This window comes from Rhinolophus ferrumequinum, chromosome 16, assembly GCF_004115265.2.
Source record: "Rhinolophus ferrumequinum isolate MPI-CBG mRhiFer1 chromosome 16, mRhiFer1_v1.p, whole genome shotgun sequence".
NCBI lineage: Eukaryota > Metazoa > Chordata > Mammalia > Chiroptera > Rhinolophidae > Rhinolophus > Rhinolophus ferrumequinum.
This window is the reverse complement of record NC_046299.1, coordinates 330,490-350,013: the sequence shown is the minus strand read 5'-3', so window position 1 is coordinate 350,013 and position 19,524 is coordinate 330,490. Positions and strand designations below refer to the sequence as shown.

General features: G+C 55.0%; 1 protein-coding gene across 1 annotated transcript in view; it reads left to right on the top strand.

Moving 5' to 3' along the window:
• The window catches only part of KNDC1 (kinase non-catalytic C-lobe domain containing 1), a 51,835-nt gene that overhangs the window by 17,697 nt on the left and 14,614 nt on the right, over nt 1-19,524 (top strand). Inside the window, exons 7-17 of the mRNA XM_033131018.1 lie at nt 499-613; nt 1,378-1,449; nt 1,552-1,613; nt 7,480-7,638; nt 9,326-9,403; nt 9,979-10,072; nt 10,585-10,747; nt 10,838-11,547; nt 11,815-11,959; nt 13,020-13,108; nt 13,726-14,111. Coding sequence (XP_032986909.1) covers nt 499-613; nt 1,378-1,449; nt 1,552-1,613; nt 7,480-7,638; nt 9,326-9,403; nt 9,979-10,072; nt 10,585-10,747; nt 10,838-11,547; nt 11,815-11,959; nt 13,020-13,108; nt 13,726-14,111 — 2,073 coding nt within the window. The remainder of the gene's footprint in view (nt 1-498; nt 614-1,377; nt 1,450-1,551; nt 1,614-7,479; nt 7,639-9,325; nt 9,404-9,978; nt 10,073-10,584; nt 10,748-10,837; nt 11,548-11,814; nt 11,960-13,019; nt 13,109-13,725; nt 14,112-19,524) is intronic.

The window sequence follows — 19,524 nt, the reverse complement described above, 5'->3', positions numbered from 1 at the left end:
CCTTTGTGTTTGGATCGTCTCTCTGAGCGCCATGTCCCCAGGGTCCCTCGTGTGGTGGCCTGTCAGAACGTCCTTCCTTTTGAAGGCTGCGTAATGCTCCACGTTTCTGTTATGGGGTGAACAACCACTCCAAGGACCCTTGCTCCCACCTCTTGGCCATGTGACTCGTGCTGCTGTGAATGTGGGTGCAAGTACCTGTCCAGGCCCTGCTCTCAGTTGCCTTGGACAAACACCCCGAAGGGGGGTGCTGGTCACCTGGCAGCTCTGTGTTGGGTTTTCTGAGGCCCCCACACTGCCTTCCCGCGGCTGCCCCGTTTCACATCCCGCCACAGTGCACAGGGTGCCCGCCTCTGCACGTGCCCCCAGCACGCGCTGCTCGACGTGGGCCCATGTCCCAGCCGTTCTGTCAGGAGTGTGTAGCGGGGGACGCACAGCCCCCTGCCTGTCACCTACCCCTGGGAACCCTCCCCTCCTCACTGCTTGGTGGCCCCTCCGCAGGGCGTCTCCCTGCAGGACCTCTTGTTGAAGCTGCGCCGGCCCTTCAAGGAGTATGAGCTCTGGGCTCTGTCGCACGCCTGCCTCAGCACCCTGCGCATGCACCGCCAGCACCCAGGTGACGCTTTGTTCTGTGCTTCCTTGTTCTGCCCGTGTGGGAGGTAGTGTCTACACTGTGAACCGGGGTCACCCTGGGGGAGCGTCTGCTTTGGACTCAGGACAAGGGGTGATGGGGCAGCAGGGGGGCCAGAGGCTTAAAATGTGGGCGTAAGCAGGTGACCCTCCTGACCCCTCATTGGGGGCGACATTGTCCCCAAGGAAGTGAAAATTGGCTGAGGGGACCTTAGACAGCACACGGCTTTGTGGCCCCCCAAAGCTCATCCCTACCTGGCGGTGTGACAAATCCGTGGTCCCTCTGTGGTATTAGCACGTCATGGGGAGGGGTGAGGAGAAACGGTGCCGTCTGCCTGCCCTCAGGCCCCGTGACCTGCAGGCCTTGGGGTAGTCGTGCCGGCCCCAGCCCCCTGCAGGCCCCTCCCCAGGGCCACAGCATGGGGACCATGTCCTCCCTGCCCCTCCTCTTCTTTCAGCTCCTTTTTGTCTCCTGCTTAGTGTGTCCCCAGCAGCTGCAAGGCAGCTCTGGGTTGATGGGGGCATCTCAGGGGGTCTCCCGTGCCTTGTCCCCCTGGGCTGTCGGCCTGGGGCCTCTGGGAAAGCGAGGAGGCTGAGCCAGTGCCCTGGCCCCTGTACTGTGTCCTGGCATCCCCTGGGTGACCCGGGGGCCATGGGTGGTCTGCCCCACCTGACCACATGCTGCAGGCCACTGGGAGAGCAGGGTCCCGGCAGTGAGCCTGGCCTCCCTGACCTCACCTCCTGTTGCAGCCTACTTGTGTCCGGACTCTGTGCTGGTGGCTGAAGACGGGACTGTGCTCTTCGGACTGCCCCCTGTCAACGGTGGGTATGCGGCTTGGGCTTACCCTTGGGGCTGCGTTCCAGCACTGCCAGATGGTCGGCAGAGAGGAGAGCTCAGCTGGGCTTTGCGCTTTTCTCTCTTAGGCACTTACAGCTCCTTCTTCCTGGCTCCCGAGGTTGCAGAGCAAAAGCTGGTGACTGAAAAGGTATCTGCCGCCCCATCCTTTCCTGTGGCCCCCTGACGATCCCCCACCCTCAGTGGTGCCACCCCCTCCTGTCCAGAGATCCTGCGGGGGAATGGCAGGAGGGACAGGGGCTCAGGGGGAGTCAGGGTGGACCCCAAATGCAGCAGCTACGACCAGACCCCTGGCTTTGCCTGGCCTGGGCAGCATCCCCACATGTGCCTCACTGGCACGCAGTGGCTCTGGCAGTGTCACCCTGAGATGGGACTTCTGTGTGCACAGCTCCAGGCAGGGAGTGCTGGCTTTCCAGCACCCACAGCTGAACTTTCATGAATATTTGCAAGGCACTGGTTAAGTTGCACAACTTATAATTAAATAAATTATGTTCAGAACCAAGGTCAAGCATCCGCACCAGGAAGGTGGAAGAGATGTAATTTCCCCTCAAAGCATACCTGGAAACCCCCACGATAAGACTGAGGGGTGGAGAACCCAAGGCAGCCTGACCAGGGGCCTCCCCAGGATGGCACAGCAGGGGTGCCCTGCATTTTTATCCTGCCTCGAAGGTGGAGATGGGGACATGGCACGAAAGAAGCCTCACCTGGAAAGCACCAGCAAAAACACCAGCAGGAGCCCGAGCTCTCAACCAGAGGAGGGAGCAGGCCAGAAAATGCCAGTGGGGGGCTGGACCCACCCCTACCCATCAGTAATGAGGAGCACCCCCCCCAGCTGGGGTGCGGTTGGAGGAGACCTGGAGGTCCATTGCTCAGCACTCATGAATCCACCCTCACCCCATTGTGTGAATGGAAGCAGCTGGGGAGCTGGAAGTCCCACCCCATCCTGCAGGCCCCCTTCTTGCGTATCACTGGGGGCCAAATGGGGAACCTGGACTTCTCTCCCCTCTTGGCAGTACTGAGGTGGTGCCCCCTCTTCCTGCCAGAGTGGTGCCAGAGAACACCAGCTAAAACAGACCAGATAAGGGCCAGAGTTGTAACATGAAAAGGCCCAGGTTTCTATCAAAAATCATCTGCCGTCCCCAGAACCAGGAAGGTCTCATACTGAGTGAAAAAAGGCAGTTAGTAGGTGCCAACCCTGACACTTGTGGTTCACAGCTAATGCAGCACCAAGAGGGAAATTCCTAGCACTAAATGCATGTATAAGAAAAGAAGTAAAGTCTCAAGTCAGTTACCTAAGCTCCACCTCAAACCTAGAAAAAGAGAGCAAGATAGCTCCAGAGCAGATGGAAGGAAATAATAGATGAGAGTGGAAATCCATGAAATGAACACAGAGACAATAAAGGAAACCAGTGACAGGAGAGCTGGTTCTTGGGAAAGACCAACAAAGTGAACAAACTTTTAGCAAAACTGACAGCAAAAGGAGACATACTTAGCAACATCAGGAATGGCACGAGCACCCCTGCAGACACTGCAGACATCAAAAGAATAACGATGAGTAGCACACACAGACTCGAACACGTAGATGAAACGGACCCACTCTTCAGAAACATAAACTACCGCAACTCATCCAGTATGAAACAGCCCTGTAACTATTAAGGAAATTGTAACTTTAAAACTCAGAAAAAAATGTAGGCCCAAATGGTTTCACTGGAGAGTTATACTCAGTGTTTAAAGAATTTACACCAATTCTACACAATCTTTTCCACAAAACAGAAGAGGAGAGAACACATCCCAATCTATTTTATGAAACTAATATTACCCTGATGACAAAACCAAACAAGAACAGTACAAAACATGTATATATAGGCCAATATCCCTCCACGAATATAAAGGCAAAAATCCTTGACAAAATATATGCAAATAGAATTCAGCAATATGTAAAAACAGTTATGCACCATGACAGAGTGGGTGTTATTCCAAGCCTGGTTCAATATTTGAACACCAGTCCTTGTAGTCTAACATATTAACCAACTAAAGAGAAAGTCCTATGTTCTCATTAATTGGTGCAGGAAAAGCACTTGATAAAATTCAATGCTCGTTCCTGATTTTCAGAAACTCAGAAAAGTAGAAAGAAGAAACTTCCTCAACTTAATAAAAGAGCATCTTAAAAAAAAAAAAAAAAACCCTATAGCTAACATCATACTTAATGGTAGGAGACTAGATGTTTCCCCCAAGACTGGGAACAAGGCGACGACGTCCACTGTCACCTCTCCTGCTCACCATAGTGCTGGAAGTTCTAGCCACAATGATAATGCAAGAAAAGCAAGTAGAAAGCATAAAGGCCAAGAAGGAAGAAATAATGCTATTTGCAGATCACAATTTTCTACATAGAAAATTCCAAGGACTCTATCAAAAGACTCCTAGAATTTTTAAGTGAGTTCTGAAAGGTCACAAGATATAAGATAAAAACATTCAAAATTAAATTTTATTTCTATATAACTGCAATGAACGTGGGAACACCAAAATTTAAAATGGTTACATTTAATATCACTCAAAAAAATGAAATACTTAGATGTAAATCTAACAAAGCATGTACAGGACATATATGAAAACTGCAAAATGCTGACGAAAGAAATCAAATAAAATCTTTGTGGCGGCGGGCTAGGCAAAGAGGCCTTAAACTTCACACCAAAATCACTAAACAAATTTTTCCAGAAAAGGAAAAAATGGTTAAATTGAACTTCATCAAAATTAAAAACTGACCAAGTGGGATATATTCCATGTATGAAAGGTAGACTCAGCTTTCATACATTAATTGAAAATCTATTAATGTACTCCATCACATCAATAGACCAAAGAACAAAAATTATATGATCATATCAATAGATGCCTAAGTTTTTGACAAAATCCAATACCTGTTCACAACAAAAACTCTCAGCAAAATGGGAATGGGGAGAACTTTCTCAACTTGATAACATCTACCAAAAACCTACTGGTAACAGAATTAATGATGAGAAAATAAATGTTTTCCCTAAAATTGGGGAAAAGACAAGGATGACTTCTCTCACCACAACTATTCAGCGGCCTACTAGAAGTCCAGCTAATGGAATAAAACAAGAAAAAGGAATAAAAGGCTTACAGATTGAAAGGAAGAAATGAAACTGTCTTTGTTTGCAGATGACATGATTGCCTCTGTAGAAAATCTTAAAGAATCAACAGAAATCTCCTGGAACTAATAAGCAGTTATACCAAGGTCACAGGATAGAAGGTTAACGTACAAAAGTCAGTTGCTTTTCTGTTTACCAGCAATGAACAATTGGAATTTGAAATTAAAAACGCAATACCATTTACATTAGCACCCAGAAACGGTGCTGTGGTCAAATGTAACAAATTGTATATAAAATCAATGTGAGGAACAGGACAAAACTCTGAGGAAAGAAACAAAAATAAATAAATAAATGGCGAGAGATCCCATATTCATGAATAGGAAGATGCAATATTGTCAACGTGTCAGTTCTTCCCAATTTGATGTATAGGTTCATTGTAATTCCATTCAAAATCCCAGCAACTTACTTTTTTGTGGATATCGACAAACTGGTTCTGAAGTTTCTTTGGAGGCAAAAGACCCAAGTAGCCAACACAGTATTGAAGGAGAACCAAGTCAGAGGCCTAACACCACCCGATTTTAAAACTTACTGTAAAGCAACAGTAATCAAGACAGTGTATTATTGGCAAAAGAATAAACAAATAATTAGATGGCACAAAACAGCCCAGAAATAAACCCACTCAAATATAGTCAACTGGTCTTAGACAAAGGAGCAGAGACAATTCAATGGAGAAAGGACAGTCTTTTCCACAAATGGAGCTGGAACAACTGGACATCCCCATGCAAAAAAAAAAATCTTGACACAGACCTTATGCCTTTCACAAAAATTAACTCAAAATTGATCAGAGACCTAAGTGTAAAAGGCAAAGCCATAAAACTTCCAGAAAATGACATAGAAAATCTAGGCAAAGCATCATCCATGAAAGAAAAAAATGATGTTAGACTTCATTAAAAACTTCTGCTCTGCAAAAGATACTGTTAAGAGAATGAGACGACAAGCCACAGGCTAGGGGGAAATATTTGCAAAACACTTCAGATAAAGTGCTTGTATCCCAAATACACAAAGAACCCTTAAAAGTCAGCAATAAGAAAACAAACAACGCGATTAAAAAGGGGGCGAAAGATCTGAACAGGCACCTCACCACAGAAGCCATCATGGCAAACAAACATGTGAAGAGATGCTGAACTTACGTGGCATTTAGGAAATGCAAGTCAAAACAACAAGGTGCCACTCCACACCTGTTAGAATGACTGAAACCCCAAGCACTGAGCGTCACACCCTCATCACGGCTGGGCTCACGCAAAGGGCACAGCCACTTCAAAGGCAGTTTCTTACAAAACTAAACATGCAACTACCATACAAGCCAGAGGTGGCACTTCCAGACATTTATCCTAGAGAAATGTTCACACAACATCCTCTCCGTGGATACTTATAGCAGCTTTATTTGTAATAGCCCCGCACTGGAAACAACCGGAGGTCTGTCTGTCGGTAGGTAAGTGGTTAAACACAGTGGTACAGCCACATCGCAGATGCTACACAGCAGCAGAAAGAATGGAGAACTTGCGACAACCTGGATGGTTCTCTAGGCAGTTATGCTGATCCCCAAAGGCTACGTGCTGTGTAATTCCATATATGAAGTGACAAAACCACTGAAATGGAAACAGATGAGTAGCTGCCAGGGACTAAAGGGGAAGGCAAGGACATGTGGCTTGGGGCAGGGGCACACCTGATCCTGAAGATGGACGTGTCCTATGTCCAGCGACCACGTCCTGATTGCAGTGTGCAGGTTTCCCAAGATGCCACCATTGTGGTGAGGGCACAGGGGCGTCTGTGTTGTTTCTACAACTGTATGTGGATCTACAGTTATCTCAAAATAAAAGCTTTATTTTTTTTAAAGGTTGATAAATACTCAAAACGAATAATTTCCTGCTCGTTTTACTGTTTTCTGCTGCTGCGGTGGCAGCAGCACTGCACAGGAGGCATCTCTGCAGGTCATGGCCACGCTACACTCACAGCGTCCCCTGGCCGCACTGACAGCACCACCTGGCCGCACTCACAGCGTCCCCTGGCCACACTGACAGCACCACCTGGCCGCACTCACAGCGTCCCCTGGCCGCACTCACAGCACCACCTGGCCGCACTCACAGCACCACCTGGCCGCGTGGGGACTTACACCGTGGACTTCAGCAAATACTACACTCAGGGCTCCACTGGCGTTTTGTCAGATGTCTGGACTTAACGGAGGTGACAGAGGAAGCATTAATGACGCAGTTGGACTCACAGGTGTGCTGGCTGTAGCTGCTCTAAAGCCTGAGGAGCATCTTCTTTATTCAACACCTGCTCCGATACAGGAAGACGCTGCTCAGAACCAGCGAGGCTCCAGCTGCGTTTCTTGTTTCCATTTCATGTTCCTTATTGAGATGAACGAAAACAGGCCAACACGCAGGTTGGAATCGCCTGCTGTGTACAGAGTTCGGTGGAAATCAAAGCGTTCAGTGAGAATCAGTTGGCTCTATGGAGCTTACAAAAAAGAATCATCCCTCTCTCTTATTTATTTTTTATGTATTTTTTTTTACCTTTCTTTTAAACTGTGTGCTATGCACTCCTGACATCAGTAAGACTTAGAACAAACTTACGTGTGTCCAACAGGCACTTTTGTTCAGAGAGCCTGTTTGTTAACCATTTAGCAGCACAGCCCTGGTTCAGGAAACTCCTCAGCCGCCCGAGTTACTGCCTTCACCTTCGTGAGGAGAGGAAAGGTGGCAAGTCCGGCCGAGTCCTTGGTCGTGGCGATTGGCCCTTAAGTGTTTGAGACCTGCAGGCACGTGTTCAACACCATCTGGGGTCCCGGCAGGTCTGCTGAGCACAACCGGCTTCTCTCCCCTCCAGGCCTCGGTGTACTGTGTGGCCGCGGTCCTGTGGATGGCAGCCAAGTTCAGCATCCCCCGAGACCACAAGCTGGCCCTGCCACGCCGGCTCAAAACCCTCCTCCTGCACATGGCCAGACGCAGTGCCCAGGAGCGGCCGTCCGCAGCTGAGGCCATCAAGGTAACCAGGCTGCATCCAGGGCCTGGGCCGTGCCCACAGGGGAGGGCAGCCACATGGGGCTTCTTGTTTCCAGGGAAAGCCAGCATTGAGTGGTTCAGTTGTGGACAGTGGCATGGGGCCTTTGCTGGCCACCACCCCAGCATTCCCTCTCTGGCCAGAGAGTGGGCACAGGTTGTCCTGGGGTCAGCCCCGCCCCCTGCCCTTGGGCCCTGCCAGAGAGGAGCAGAGCACCCCCCCAGACCGCCTCCCCTCCCCATCTGGTCTCTCTGGGCTGGGGCCAGCGGGACTGGGTCCTAACTCTCCTCCCAGGTGGCCTGTGACCGTGTGTGCTGACTAGGGCTGGACAAGGGCAGGGCCCACTGTTGGTTCAGTGATCGGGCGGCTGTGGGTCCTTCTAAAAGGAGAGGCCGTGTGTAGGCGGGTGAAGGAGAAGCTTTGGGTGGGAGGCCTGGGTGCTCCGTCAGGTGAGGATGAGATCTGGGGTCAGAGGTGGAAATGGATCTTGTTCGGTAACTACTGACATGGGGGAGAGCTTCAGGGCTCAGGTGGAAATGCAGGGAGTGTGAGCCAGCTGTGTCTGCGGCTGGCAGCCACGGGAGCACACCCATCGCCCGCGGAGCCCCGTCCTGACGACGGTTTCAAAGGCACAATCCCTGGGTTGTAGGACACGCATACACGTCACCAAGATGACGAGGGAGGGTACGTGGCAGTCAGCCTGTTAGCAGATGCTCCAAGAAAGGGAGGGCCAGGCCTGTGCCGGCTACTGGAAGGAATAAAGGGTGAATTCTCGCAGCCCCGAGCTTTTCCAGACAGGAGCCCAAAGCCGGATGGGTCGTTCTCGCCAGTTCTTTCGTGGTTCTCGTTGGCATTGGGCTCCGTTATACTGTCACAAATGACAGTATTTGTGTGTCCCTCAAACGGTGGCTTAAGAAAAGGAATCTTTGTCCTCGCATTCAGTGCTGTCTGCAGCCCAGTGAAAAGCAGAACATCTCTTAGGTGATGTTTTGTCCCCAGTATGAGGTACTTGAGCCTGTGACAGCCAGCGCCTAGGGGCTGGCTGCATTTTCAGTGTCCCGCACCGCCTGAGGGCAGCCAGAATCTCTTCCGGCAAAGGCAGGATCAAGTGACAAACGCTGGCTTAAGCCCCTGGCGGGGGCTCGAGGCCACATCTGCATTTATCCTGCAGGTGACCACTGCCTCAGTGTCAAGGTCACACATCCCATTCGTTGTGATGGTCACGGGATTTTTCTCATGTTTTAGGTTGCAGTCTGGGAGGTGTGTGAGTGAGAGAGAGCACACGCTGATTGATTCTGCCCTAATTCTGCCATGGTTCTGTAACGTCACCCTTTCCTGTAGTCCTCAGAGGGACGAGCCAGGAAGGCCATGTGTCCTTGTGTCTGTCTCCAGCTCCGGGGCCCGGCAGCCTGCAGCCCACCCCTCCAGCAAGTGGCTGGCAGCAAGGCAGGGTGGGGAGGCCGTGGCCATTTCTGTCCAGTTTTTATTCCCAGCAGAAGACAGCCCAGGAGGACAGCTACGCGGTGCGTGGACCCTGCATATCCTCATGGGCCGCCTGCGGGGTCGTTCGTGGCTCCGACGGTTCCTGTCCAGCCTGGCGTGAAGTGGGGCCGGCGTCCAGCTGCCTGCATCTCCGCATGTTAAGACGTGTGGCCTGTGTCCTTGATTTCAGGTGTGCAGTACTTACCTCCTTCAGCGCGGCATGGACAGCAGAAAGATCTTAGCGCACCTGAGGGCGTCCACCTGTAAGGTACGTCAGGATCCCAGGGCACAGCTGCAGGCCTGTGTCTGCCCGGGGCCCCGGGAACAGGAGCACCCTTGTTTTCACTGCTGATTGTACAGGTGTGTGGAGTTTAGGAAAGACAGGTGACTGACATAGCGTTCTCTGCTTTCCCCACTGTCCTGAACGGCAGCCCCACGCCCTGGCCTCTGCTGACTGCCGGGCATGTGTGAGTGTTTTTCACCCAGTGCGGGGGGCAGGGGGACGTCACGGTGGCCTGCACATTGACCTTCAAGTAGCCACATCATTTACAAACGTGCTTGTCGGCTTCCTGAGCGGCTGCCCAGGGGGACCACATCAGGCCAGTGACAGGTCCCTCTGACAGCAGACGGGCACACACCGCCCCCCAGAGTCTCAGACAGGACGTAATCTTCCCACACCCAAAAACCTACCAAATCCTTGTTGACTTGGGAAACAAACTATCCCAAAGGCTCCGGTTCCAAAGAGCAACAGACCCAGCTCTGAGTGGGCATGGGCGGGAGCTGCAAATGGCCACTCTGGCCCCATGTCATCCTGACTGGGGACCATCATGTCCTGCTACCCAGGTTTACCAAGAAGAAGAGACCATCAGTCTCCAAAATGCTTTCTCGGTGGGTGAACTGGACCCCAGCGCAGTGCCTGCTCCTGTGCCCCGCTCAGGTGGGTCCCCCGGGACCAGCCTCCCTGCCCCACAGGCCTCTGCTGCTGTCCCAGCAGAGTGTGCCCCCAGGAGTGCTGTCAGAGTGGACACACATCTGGACATTGCTGGACCTACCCCTTGCCAGCCTTGCTCCTCCCTCTCTGCCTCCCGAATTCCCTCCCATCTCAGCCGCCAGAGTGGACGGCTCCCACCCCTGCGCTGCCGTACCTTCCACATCCCTTGTTCTCGTCCTGCTCCCTGTCCCCTCCACAGAGCCCACGGTGTCCCATCTCGGGCACCCACCTCTGTCCTGGGTTTCCCATCACCCCGGCCGGCCTCCCTCCCAGCTCCAGCTGCCCTGGGCTCAGGCCTCTCACCTTTTGTTCGGAGGTCCCAGTGTCTCCAGGGCTTCCGGGCCCTTGGGGACCTGTGGGAGGGAACACAGCTCCCGCTCTGGGCTGGAGGAGCAACGTCAGCCTCCACATGGTGGGGAGTGGCCCCCCGCCCACACTCACCCCACGTTGGTCCCCAGGCTTTGTGCAGGTCAGCGGGGACACCAGGCTTGTAGCCATGGAGGGGCCTGTGCCTAGCCAACCCTCCTGCTGCGAGGGCGCCTTGAAGCTGCCAGTGGCGTTCACCTCCACGGCCACGCACTTCAAGCCCGTGGTCCTCACCCCCGCACCTGGTGCAGCCAGGTGAGTGGTAGGTGTGGCCAGAGCCGGGGTGAGGCTGGGGGCAGGGCTGTGAGAAACCTCCTGAGTGCCTGTCCTTCCCCCTGCTCGCAGGGACATGCTTGCCCTGCCTTCGGAAACGGCCGAGATGCCACAGGAGAGGAGAGGCTGGCTGGCCGGGGACGTCGATGGAAAGAAGGCCCCTGAGGCCCACACAGTGGCCACCAGCCTGGAGATGCCTGACCAGCCTGCACCTGGGCCCGGACCACAGCACACAGCCCCAGAACCCCCCAGAGAGTTGGTGCTGAGAGATTCAGCCCAGGGTGCTGAGAGATTCTGCCCCCCAGCTCCCACCTCATCGGCGACGCCCCAGTCTTCTGCCCCAGCCCCGTCCCTGCAGGCACAAGAGTCACCGCAGGAGCAAGGGCCAGAGGAGCAGGTCCCACCTGGAGCCTCTTCTGGAGGCCTCGGGCCCCATCCCCCAGGCCCCACCACAGCCCGCGATGGCCCTTGGCGCCCGGCCAAGCCGCCCAGGAGCAAGGCTACCGAGGGCCCCCCCTCGGCCCCACACACCCACTCCCTGGTCGGTGCGAGTGCCAGCAGCCCCAGGAGCCCGCCCGTCAGGGAGCAGGATGACCGGGCCCCAGACAGTCACTCTGAGCGGCCCCGGCCAGCAGACCGCAAGCTGTGTCCATCCAGTGTGGACGCCTCACCCCTCCCGGAAAGGACGGCCTGCCCATCGCTGCAGGAGGCCACACGCCTCATCCAGGAGGAGTTTGCCTTCGATGGCTACCTGGAGAACAGGCTGGAGGCTCTGATCATGGGTACCAGGGGGCCACAGGCCCTGGAGACACCCCAGGACGGGGGGGGGTGCTCAGTGTGAACGGGGACTCAGGCCACCACAAAGGGGCCCCACTTATATCTGCACAAGGAGCCGGTGCGCAGAGCTGGGTCCCCAAGGCTCATCTGGCCTCAGCCCAGCTGCCCTCCCTGCCCCCAGCTCCTGAGACTAACCTCGCTGGTTTATAGAGTGTGGGAACCGAGAAAAGTACCCACATTTTAACTTTCTATGATCGTTTTTGCAAAACCAGGGGAATATATTTACGCTCTGAAAGACCTGACCTACGCCACTTTCTGTGGGGCCATATCGGAGAAGTTTTGTGACCTCTACTGGGGGGAGAAGCTGCTGCAGAACCTTTTCAAAGTGGTGAACGAGAGGACCTCGCCCTCCAAGAAGTGAGTGTCCCACCCGCGTCCCCAGGGAGAGCCCTCTGCAGGACAGCGCCTCTGCAGACCCCCCTGTGTTCACAGCCCTCTGGCTCCTGGAGTCCAGCTCAACAGCTCCCCAGAGCGGCCGCCCACTGGGACCCTCTTATGGCCCAGAGCCCACTCTGCTCCCGCCGCTTTCCCTTCTGGCTCTGGGCCCCTTAGGGAGGAAAGGGGGACCTGTGAGGTCACGGCGCCAGGAGGCCCCTGCCAAGGGACCAGCCGGACGGTCCCCCCACAGGAAACAGCGTCCGCCCTCCCCCTCTGTCCAGGCCAGGGCTGGGTGCCAGCTCCCCTCCTAATGTTGGAAGGTGGGGTGGCAGCTGCAGGACAGGCAGCTTCCCTCTGCCTCCCCTTCCCCCAGCCCCTGCGCCCCCCTCACAGGCAGCACCTGGTACTGCTTGATACCAGGGCTTGGCCCACCCCCCAGGGCTGCAGAGGGCAGTGGGGGGACCCCTGGGCAGCCTGTGCCTGGAGCACCCCGATGCCCTGACATGCAGCCTCCCTGCCCTTACCATACCGGGTGGTAAGACAGGTGGCAGCTGGGCTTCTGCGTGGGAGCCGTGGGGCACCCGCGGCCTGTGTGGACAGTCAGCACACACCCCAGCACCTGTCTCTGCCCGGCCCTCCTGGTCCCGCACACTCAGTGAGGAGAACGCATTCTGCTCTGCGTCCCGCCAGGCCACGCGTTTCCATAGCACTGGGATGGGCGGGCGTCTGGGGACCCCAAGAAATGAACACACAGGGAGCCTGTGCCAAGGCTCCTCATTGCCTGGGAGGAGGGTGCTCCAGGACTGACAGGTCACGGGGAAGTGTGGGCGCGGGGGGAGCTGCCCACCAGGGGCCTGTACTGAGCGGGCAGGTGGCGGGCAGGGCTGGGGGCCGGTGCTGAGGGGCTCCCAGTTCAGACCCAGTGCTTACAGGTAGGCGCTGGGGGAGGCAGTGCCAAGGGAGCTGGGGCTGTGGGGCTGTGGGGCTGTGGGGAGGGGCAGGCGGGGATGGGCTGCAGTGTCCTCCATTCTGATGCCAGCGCTTCTGAGGAGGCTGCGTCCCAGCAGGAGCCCTGCGCACCGACTGGTTGCTCACCGTCCAGCAAACGGCCCTCGCCGCTCAGAGCAGGTGAGAGATGGGGCTCCATGCGGGTTCATCTTGACCTTCCTGGTGTAGCTGGAAAAGCGTCCCTTTATCCTGGGGTGCCCCAGGGTCCCCAGGACAGGGCGGGGGTCTGTGCTGTGAGGGGGGCGTTCTCCCCAGGCCAGCAGGTGGGTGACAAGCAGATGATCTTGGGGGGAGGGTTGAGGAAGCTGATGGGTTGTTGGGGGGGCACCTTCTGCTTCCTGGACTCGCTGGCCAGCAGCTCAGTGACGGGGTGGGGGCACGTGGCTTTCGGGACCAGTCTGCATGACCACGGTCACACATGTGGGCCTGTTGGGGCGAGGTCAGGGCCCTCATCCCCACTCACCGCCAAGTGGAAACTCCTGAGGACGATACGTACGTCACCTGTGCTGGCCCTTCCTCCACAGACGGACTCGCTGCTTTTTGTGTCCATCTGTCTGCAAACAGCTCAGAGTTCCCTCGAATCTCCACTCTCACATCCACCCCACTTGACAGCCGGGTTTGGGAGGGGACCCACCCTGGCATCCCGAGGGCCTAGCATCCCTGCCGGGGTGCAGGCAGCCTCTCGGTCACGGTTGGTGACGGCTCCATGCGCCCTAACCACCTGCCCTCCTGTCCAGGGAAGGAGAAGCCTGCCGCTCACAGCAGAGTGCCCTGCCCCGCCCCCGTGCTGGCCAGCGTGGACCCCGATGAGCTCTCCCGGGGAAACTTGGAAGTGGGGTTTCGGCCTCAGAAGTCAGAAAAAGCCGAGAGTGAACCGCGGCCGGAAGCAGGAGAGGACGGGCAGCAGGTGGGGGGCCGGGAACCAGCCAGAAGGGCCTCCGGCTCGGAAGAAGTGGCCCAGCTGCCCAGGCCCGAGGAGGGCGGCCCAGCCGAGATCCAGACCTGCAGCCCGGGCTGGAGCAGCGCCTTCTACGAGGCCAACTGCTTCGGTGCCGACGTCCATAGCTACGTGCAGGAGCTGGGGCTGTGCAGGGCCGGCGGGGCCCCCGACACCTCGAGTCCGGTGAGTGCTGGGCCTCCGCCCACTGCTGTGGGGTCGGGGGAGCAAGGCCCACGTTCACACAGGCATTCCAGGTCACTCAGGTGACAGTCTCTCCCTCTGTCCCCCACCCCCACCCCAGTGACCTGCCCGCGGGTCTGGGCACCCACCGCACACATCCATGGATGGGAGGGGTGCTTGTCTGCACCTGTCCTCCCCATGCTGGGGCAGGAAGTGGCTTGTCTCCTTACTGGCGGAGCATTTGGTGGGGAGGTCGCCTGCCCCGCAGGCTCGGTCAGGTGGCGGTGGCAACAGGTGCCGCACCCTCTGCCCAGTCAGCGCTCCAGGCTCCTGTCCCTGCCCTGGGGCAGCATCATGTGAGATGAGAGGAGACCCCACAAGCACCTGCCCATGGCAGGCAACTCGGTGGGGGCGTCGGTGGCGGGCGGCCCAGGCAGCAGGCACTCCCCCACCCCCCCACCGGCCCCGTTTCGCCTCTGGCCTCCAAGCCACGGGACTCAGGAAAGCCGTGTCTCCCCAGCCCTTCTGGCACTATCTAGGCCTTTCTTGGTGCTTCTCTTGTTCACTGCCCGCCACCGTCTGAGCTTCGCTTTATGACTCCGTCCCAAGCCAGAAAGAGTCCGGCACCTGCAGCGGTGCTGGCACACGTAGGGACGGGGCCATGCTCTAGGGAATCACGCCGTTTCCTCCGGATTGCATTGAAGGCCGGGGGCCCTGCGTGTGTGATCACGGGAGCCCAGACCTCAGGCCGTGCATGGGGGCGACTGGGGCCTCCCATCGAGCCCTGGTGAGGAGGGGGTCCTGGCCCACGTGTACAGGACCCAGGGTACAGAGTACCTGAGACCACGTGGAAGCTGGATGCCACAGGTTAGAGCCTGGCGCTCGGCCCAGACACAGGGCCTTCTCCCACTCCTGACTGGTACGCACTGTGCACAGGGAAGCCCGCTCAGAATTGTCCTCGTCTCCAGCAGCACTCGGTCCCTACCTGCGGTGGCCTTTCCTAGGAACATAAAACAAACCAACTCTGAGCAGCAGCGTGATACTTCATCTTCCTACGTCAGGGGAGCGGAGGGTACTGGGTTTGCACAGCCGGGGCGAGGTCAGGGGGCACCAGTGACGGGGCCTCCACTCATGACAACCCCGGCCTGGTGACCGAGTGTGGAACGGGTCCTCCTAAGACGGCCGTCCCGATGTTGGAGGACCATGAGCAGCCTGTGGACAGTGAAGTTTGCTGGGAGGTGATGACGGGGGTGGAGGACAAAACAGTTTCCCTAACTGCACACGCACACGTGTCCCCACCTGTCCGCTGACAGGGCCAAGAAGCACAGCAGCCCAGCAGCCAGTGCCCAGACCTGGGTCTGTCTCTGACACCGTCCTCCAGTCACAGGGACCAGGGCTCCCTGGAGGAGGGCTGTCCCTGGGACCAGGGCACAAAAATGCAAGCTGAGCCAGAAAGTGAAGAAATGGTCAAAACCACAGTGACGGGCGTGTCAGGTCACAGAAACCAGCTGAAAAGCTCCCGTGGTCCATGCTGGGGCAGTCTGACCAGCAGGACTGCATTCTAACAAAGTATGAAATATCCCCACACGCAAATGATACAGATGGCTGAATTTAAAAGGGACGTTTTTGACAGACGAGGAAAACCCATCCTAAAATTCATACGGACTCTCAAGGGACCCAGGTCACCTAAACAACTATGAACAAGAAGAATGAAGGTGGGGGCGCCTGCATCCTGATTTCAACACCACAAAGCTGCTGTGACCAAACCAGTGTGTCCTGGCGTAAGGACAGACCTACCGTGGGACAGAGCAGAGCGCCCAGAAAGGAGCCATCACTGACATGCTCACATGCGTTTTGACAAGGGTGCCAAGACCATTCAAAGGGGAAAAGACAGTCCTTGCAACCAACGGTGCTGGAACATCCACATGTAAAAGAATGAAGCTGGAGCTGTACCTTAGACCAGATGCAAAAATTAACTAAAAAATCAAAGACCTAAATATAAGAGCTAAAAATATAAAAACCTTTAGAAGAAAACAGGGAACAGTTCACGACTTTGGGTTGGTCAATGATTTCTTGGATATAACACCAAAAGCAAAGGCAACAAAAGTAAAAATAACTGAATTGCACTTCATTAAAATTAAAAGCTTTTGTGCATCAAAAGAAACTATCAACAAAAGACACCCACAGAAGGGAAGAAAATGTTTGCAAGTCATGTATTTGATAAGAGTTTAATACAGAATATACTAAGCACTCCAAAACTCAACAAAAAACAGACAACCCAGTGAAAAAGTGAGCAAAGGACTTAGGTAGGCATTTCTCCAAAGGAAATACACAAATGGCCGAAAAGCCCATGAAAGGATACTCAACGTCCTTAGTCATCAGGAAAAAGCAAGTTAAAACCACAGTGAGACACCACCTCACACCCACTAGGTGGCTATTATAATACTTTTTAATTTAAAAAAGAAAACTACACGTGTTGGCATGATGTGGAGAAACGAAAACCTGAGCACTGTTGGTGAAAATGGAAAATAGTGCAGGAGAGGAAAATGGAAAACTCGCTGCGGAAGACAGTACGACGGCTCAGAAATTAACAGTAGAACATCAACTGTAATTTAAACAAACAGTCCCGGGGATATAAAGCACAGATTGGGGAACATCGGCAATAATACTGTGATGAGTATGTGCAGTGTCAGATGTGAAACAGACTTTTTAGGGTGATCTCTTTGTGAGGTGTATAACTGCCTAATCACTTGAAACTGACAAAATAAATAAACAATAAAACACAAAATTAATGGTGGGACTACCCTGTGCCCTGGCAACTCCACGGCTGTGCTGTGCACCCAATGATGGGAAGCAGGTGTGTGCACGCCTCCTTCACAGCGGCGTGACTCAGGTGGCTGGGAGGTGGACGCGGCCAAGTGTCCATGGACAGATGGAGGATAAGCGCACGTGTTCCGTCAGACGGGTGTTGTTTAGTCTTCAGACAAGCAGGAGGACACCTGGCACCTGCTCCTGGACGGACCTGGAGGACGTCACGCTGAGTGGAACAAGCCGTCACACGGGGGCAGCACTGTGTGATCCCACTTAGAGCACAGCACGTCCCTAGAGTCGTCACAATCATAGACACAGACGCAGAATGGTGGGGCCGGGGCCAGGGCTTAGTGTCTGAGGGGGTCAGTCTGTCGGGAAGATGGAGAGGTTTGGGGGTGAGGGTGGCGACGGCTGCACAACTGTGTAAATGTGCTTAATACCCCTGAACTGCATGATGAAAAAGGGTTAAAATGGTAAATTTTATGTATATCTTGTCACAGTGGAAGTTTTCACAATAAAAGTTTTTGAAATGAGTCAAAGAACAGAAAAAGTGGGGGAGAGATCAGCTTTGGCCTTGGGGACTTGAGGATTGAAAGGAGGCTTGCAGGCGCATTTCCATTGAATCTTAGCCGAGATGGGGGCGGGGCCAGCCGCGTCCCTGGTGGCTTCCTCTGCCCTCCCCTCATCTCGGAGCCCCGGCGTCCACAGCGTCCATCATCTGCACGGTCCTGTCACTGCTGCTGGGGCCAGTGAGTGTGGGAGGCGGGGGTGCCTGCGACCCCCAGCCTGAAGGCACACGTGACCCTTTCAGAGGCAGCTCCCTGGATCCATGTGGACTCTCCCAACAGCTTCACCCCAAGAGTCCAACTTGTCCTGTAATGCCATAGATCATGTCCTTTGATGTCACAGGTCACCCTCTGACGTCATAGGCCACCTTCTGATGCACAGGTCACACTTGCTGACAGCAGTCACGTCCTTGTGACAGCTGTGGGCAGGAGGTAGGGGGTGGCAGTTCCACAAGCAAGCTTGTCTGGTGCCCCAAGGGTTCCCTGTGGGGGTGCCTGGTCTAGGCTGACGGGGACCTTTCCTCAAGCCATGTTCTCAGAGTGGCGGCCCCTTGCAGGGAGACACCCCCCTGGCGAGCCTGGGTCACCCCTGCATCTCACTTAGATTGTTCTTGAAAGTGGGCTCTCAGACCAGCTTGGGTCAAAGACTCTGCTGGGTGCCGGCATCCGTTCCTGTGTGGTCGTGGCGTGTGGTTGGGACAAGCAGGTTTCCCTGGGCCTCCCGTCTCTGAAACACCAATCCAGGAGCAGCCACTCCTGGGAACCCTGCTTGGCTCCGCTGTCACTATGCAGGTGGCTCCTGTGGGGGACAGTCTGGAGGAGGCGAGGTGGTTTGGGGAGACGCCGTGGGGCAGGCAACGAGGAATGACTTTGTTTCCCTTTTTTCCTGCTCACCTGGGAAGACGGCTGTCCTGGAACCTGAATGCAGGCAGGTGAGTTTCCTGGGCCCTTCTCTGCATCATGGCTGGGTTGGAGGAGACCAGCCCATGGCTGTAGTTTCCCATTTCTCTTTGAGAACCCACTGTGTCTGTTTTAAAACAAAAACGACAGGCACGGACACATTTCACGTTTGCTACCCAAAGAAAGAGCGTGTGTGCAACAGGCCCAGGCAGCTGAGGGCACGGACCCACATGGCAGCAGCCGTCCACCAGCACGGGCTGACGTGCACCTGTGTACCTGCCAGCATGGGCCACGGGCCCGTGTACATGTGTGTGGCTGTGGGCCGTGTTGCGTGTGTATGCCCGTGTTCTCGTGTGCCCAGCACTGCAACACTTCTGGGGCTCTGACTTCCTTCCTGCTGCTAGCAGCCGTTGTTTTCAGTATTGGCTCTGGTTTCAGTTCATCTCTTTTTCTCTGTCTACAATTCCTGGCTTTTCCAGCTCCCTCTGTGGTTTGTCTGCGCCCCGATGTTCGGTCGCCTTCAGGTTCGTTAAAACCCAGTAGCCAATGTGCCTGGGTTCTGCCTCACGCATTCACAGTTCTGTCTCCAATGAACTAATGCTCTTAACTGTATGAAAAAGCCTTCAGTTGGGTCAGGCCAGGAAGACACGTAAATTCACAAAGCACCTAAATGTTTTATTTGGACCCAGCTGGTCCAAGTCAGCCTGCGGTCAAGTTTCTTGTGCTTCTGCCAGAGTGTCACTGTTAGGTGACACCCCGCTCGAATGTTTCCTTCTCCGTCATCCTTGGTGCTGTTTTGAATTTTAATCCATGTAGGTTTATCTTTAAAATCAGTTAAAACAGCCCTTTTTGAAGAATTGGGCTGCCGTTCAGTAGCGTGTGAAGTTGACGAGCTTCACACCTAACTTCATAAACTGAGGTTCCCGAGACACTCCCGGATACAGGAGCAGACCGCAGCGCGTCCTGTGGCCTCTGCCCTCAGACCCGCTCTGGGGGATTGGTCCACATCAGCATCTGGATAAGAGGACAAAGAGGTCGTGGGGCTTCACGCAGCCTTATGCAGGGGACCCCCTGAGCCGCCCTGGAAGGAGGAGAGCTCTAGGATGCAGGGCTCCAGCCATCCTGCCCTCTTAGGCTGT